Source organism: Habropoda laboriosa, unplaced genomic scaffold (genome assembly GCF_001263275.1).
Source record: "Habropoda laboriosa isolate 0110345459 unplaced genomic scaffold, ASM126327v1 scaffold62, whole genome shotgun sequence".
Taxonomy (NCBI): Eukaryota; Metazoa; Arthropoda; class Insecta; order Hymenoptera; family Apidae; genus Habropoda; species Habropoda laboriosa.
The window spans coordinates 1,021,413-1,025,879 of NW_017100177.1; the positions used below are offsets into that span (position 1 = coordinate 1,021,413).

Here is a 4,467-nt window from a genome sequence, read left to right on the forward strand (position 1 = left end):
TATATATATATATTTATAGAGAAAGAGTTCCCTAGTGATGTATTTAACCTGTGATTATTCAGGTTCAGCGTTCGTTCGTGAAACTTTCGAAGTTTCCTCTGCGGATCGTTTTGAGGTTTTTACAAAAATTACGACAACAGAGGAAATTTGAATTGGTAAAACAAAGAGAAGGAAGAACTGTGAAATGTCCTTCGAGGAAACTTCGAGAGAACAGTTCTGTGAGAGAACGTGAAAAGGGAACGATTGATTTGCAGGATATTCAAGGATATTCGAATTTTCCTGTATGGATTTTTTCAAAATTCAAAGAATATATTTTTTTTTTAATGGAGATTGCAAACTATCCGAACCTTACCACGTCGAGTCTTTTCATTTGGATACATAGTAGATACTCATCACTGTCTTAGAGCATCCTCCAAAAACGGCGAGACATCCTTCAAATATTCAATACTCTTTCTATCTCTATCTCTATCTCTCTGTCTTTCTTTTCCCGTCTCTGGGATGTCTCGACGTGTAAAGCAAAATGTCTGGATTTTAGCGAAGTACTTACCAAGACGAAGAACCTCTGTCTATACTCTGTTCAAAATGAGAGTAACCTCGCTTCGCGCATGGGGCGTGCCTAAGGCAGGGCTAGAGCCACTAGAACGTCCAAACCTCCCACTCAACCGCCTACATTTGTCTCGCGTACCCTTACCCTCTGCTACGCTCTCTGTCTATGCGCAGAACGAACGAGAATCGGTCCGAGAGCGAGGTTACTCTTATTTTGAACATAGTATAGAGTCCGTTTGTGAACGATTCGGTTCGTTCGGTGATCGTGTGTGTTTTTTTTTTCTTGAAAATGATACAAATTCTCCGCTGAAATGTAGACGATTCTCATGGATCTCGACCTCGATCGTACGGACTTCGAAAATACGGGTAAAGGAGCGTGATTTCAAGTTTCGCTGAATTATCTCCTCCGGTCGTCGATGTTTCTTCCTCTCTTCGAAGTGAGAGTTTCTTCCGTAGAAAATTTTCGTCGTCGGTCCGACGAGCGCGAGAAACAAATTCTTCTGTTTTTCTGTTTCTTCTTTTTTTTTTTTTTTTTTTGTCGATCGTCTGAAATTTCTCTTGAAGAAGATAGAAAGAAAGAAAGACTGAGATTCGAGGTACGAGCGCAATCGTATCGCGCAGAATTGTAGGAATACACAGAGAGAAAAAAAGAGAGAACAGTCACAGAAACCCTTTCTTCCCTGTACTTAATTATCTGTCACTTGTGAAACTTGTAAACCCTCGTTACACAGCGAATATTAATTAGCATGTCGTCTCGTAGGAGAATTCGCAGGAAAAATGAGCTTAACTTAGAGAAATTTAACGATTCTCCCGGTATTTTGCCATCGTGATTCATCGAGCCACGATTTATTTCGTAATTTACAATATGAAATCAATTCTTTCAATTTTTCTCTCTTTTATTGTTAATTTTTTTTTTAAGGAAATAAATGGAATATAATTGGAATTTTTTATCGATCGAGAAATGAATCTTCTATTGTATCTTCAGTTAGTTTCTTTTTTACTTTGCAAATTCGATGAACCACGATAGAAAAAAATCGCGATCCTCCTAGCTGTTATCCTCGATCTTGTCGAATGCTAAATTTCCTCTGGAAGGCTGACTGTATCGCCGCCAAAAAAAAAAAAAAAAAAAAAAAAAAAAAAAACTAAAAGAAACACTGTAAACACTGTACATAAAAAGGCAACGATCGATCAATTCACGTTCTCCTTTTTCATGTATGTACGTTCAGAGTGTCCTGACTTTTTAAGGGTACATTTATTGTAGCAATTAATCGCATAAAGAAAGAGAGAAAAGATAAAGATATTACGAAAAAAAGCAAAAAACTCGATTCTTAGCAACCTAAAAACGAATGATTATAACAATGACGAGCCATTGTGTAAATATATAAACTGATGATTTCAATGTGGAATTCACGATGTGGGTTCTTAATCCGCCTTGTTTTTCGTCCTTTACTAGTTGTCGTGGAAGAGCTCACAGGTATGCGGCCATAAATCTACTTTGCGTATACCATGATTGATATATTTCTCGTTTTTTTTTTTTTTTTTTTTTTTCATTTTTTTCTACAAAACACTCAGAAATATTCCGTAGTAGAGATTACTGAATTTTTGATAGTTTAGACTTTTGAACAAGGAACGCGTCAAAATTGGCTAATCAGGAAATACAAACGAGCTGAAAATAGAAAAAAAAAAAAAGAAGTATCACATCGATCAATCTCGTCGTTCATTTCTGTCATATTCGTTCCTCGTTAGCCAATGTTTGATCAAATCTTACAATCAGTTCATGCATCATCTCGAAACTTTAATTTCCACCGCTTGAAACACTACGTTCTTTCCCTCCCTGTTAGTACAGTAGCTCTTAATTTCACCGATCAATCAGTAGCCTTCCTGCAAGATCTAGCTTCTAAAAATCTCCCTACGAAACTGCTCGAACAACCATAGAGAAAAGAAAAATTGAAAACGTAGAAGTCACTGCACGTGCATCCCTTGAACCCTTAACCCTTTAACGCTCACGCGAAAAGTGTAATTTTTTTTTAATTATTTCCTTTCACTCTTCGTATATCGCGCTGTTATTTCTATTCTGTTGAAAAAATCTGAGTTACAGCGTTGGAAATAAATGAGAAACTCGTTTCTGTACGACTAGAATGTAATTAACACATTGGCGTTAATGGATGACACACTGGTGCGTCTTTCGGGGTTTTTACTTGGGTACGGTTGACACAGATACGCGTTATTGAGATTTTCACACATCTTAAAACGTTATAAATGGTTTAGTTTCTCTTCAGAGATGCCATAACAGATGTTTCACTCATTATGTAGCGATGTTATCAAGTGTCAGTTGTCCACATTCTGGAGTCGATATCGAATTACTTCGTTTCTTAGTTATGTGTGCACTACTGTAATTAGTTACAGCAGTTTCCTCCCAAGTGTTGGGTCCCTCGATATTTTTCCGTCGTCGTTCCTACAGTTAAATAAAATTTCTTTGAAAAATATTGCAGTAGTGCACGACATAAGTTAGGGGGAGGTGACTTCTGTGAATTTAACTAAAGAAAAGAGAGGAGATGTGCTGAGTGGGATACCGATGTTATCAAGTGTCAGTTGTCCACATTCTGGAGTCGATATCGAATTACTTCGTTTCTTAGTTATGTGTGCACTACTGTAATTAGTTACAGCAGTTTCCTCCCAAGAAAGAGAAATAGACGCGAAACCACCCCGTACCCAATGTCAAATTCGGTTCCAAACTCCCCCACGCGAATGTGTTAAAAAAAAAAACAAAAAAATTGATCGCGTCTGTCACATCAAGTTTTAACAAAAATATGAGCGTTTAAGAGTGTTAAAAGATCCCCCCCAAAAAACTCTATCAAACCACAGTAAACATCTTCTCAAGAGTTCAGTCCTTTCTCGTTTGCTCGTAGCATCGTCCCCTCGAGGAAGTCGAGATCCAAAGTTGAAAAAAAATCTCCTCCTGTAACCAGTAAAAAACCAAAAGCAAAAATCCAACCCGTTTAATCTACCTCTCTGTATTCCTCTCTTCAGGGATCGTTAAGCAGAGCGTTCGGTCTACGACCCAGAAGCGAGAAGGCGTCGCCGTCGTCGTCGTCGGACACCGGAAGTTTGGCCAGCCAGTACATGAGCAGCGCTCGAAGCAATTCACCACCGCCTCCCCAATTGCCACCGAGACCGATCACCGGGAACAAAAGGCACCGTAGAGTGAAGAGCATCGGTGATATCGACTATATAACAAGCGCAGCAGTAAGCACCCCCGTTTGACAGGAGGGTAGGCCCCAACATCCGGGGCCCTATCGAAGCCTGAGCGAGCGTGGATACTCTTCATCGTACTCTTCTTCGCAGTACGGCTCCTATTCCGGCTACAGCAACGTTCTGCCAGGCGATCCGTATCAGTACCAGCAGTCGGTTGGTAATTACTATCAGTTGAAAGGTGGTTATTACTCGCCACAGAGCACGGGACCGCCGTTTCCAGGTGTACAGAGATACGGTAGCCTGGCAGAGGAAGCGTGGTCTTGCACTACGAAAGACGACAAGACAACACCGAGGACTTATTTAGCTTAGCCAGTCCTGCCGGGATAATTCCGTTCTGGACTATCTAGTAGTTGCGAGATGGATTGTTCGATTCAGGGGGGGAAGAAAAATGTGTTTGATGTTGTGTATACGGAGTTTGTAACGTTTCGTTGTTCTCTTGAGTTTTCTGGAGAATCGTTGTGGTTTTTTGGTCTTTTTTGGAGAATTTTAACCCTTTCACTCTGATTCGTTGATTGTTTTGTGGGATTCTTGAAGGTTTTTTTGGATCAAACTGTGCTGTGAGTGATGTAAAATGAATTTTTTTTAATTATGCTTGCTTTCGGTGTTTATTCTTGGGATAAGCAAGATTTCACGCTGAATCAGAAAGTAACAATTGCCGATCAGAAG

At 39.6% G+C, this 4,467-nt stretch overlaps 1 protein-coding gene across 1 annotated transcript in view; it reads left to right on the forward strand.

The window, feature by feature from the left end:
* The window catches only part of LOC108578830 (liprin-beta-2), a 57,605-nt gene extending 53,429 nt beyond the window's left edge, over positions 1–4,176 (forward strand). The window contains 3 exon segments of the mRNA XM_017942236.1: positions 2,000–2,020; positions 3,577–3,792; positions 3,892–4,176. Coding sequence (XP_017797725.1) covers positions 2,000–2,020; positions 3,577–3,792; positions 3,892–4,110 — 456 coding nt within the window. The 3' untranslated portion in view covers positions 4,111–4,176.
* The last annotated feature ends 291 nt before the right edge of the window (positions 4,177–4,467 follow it).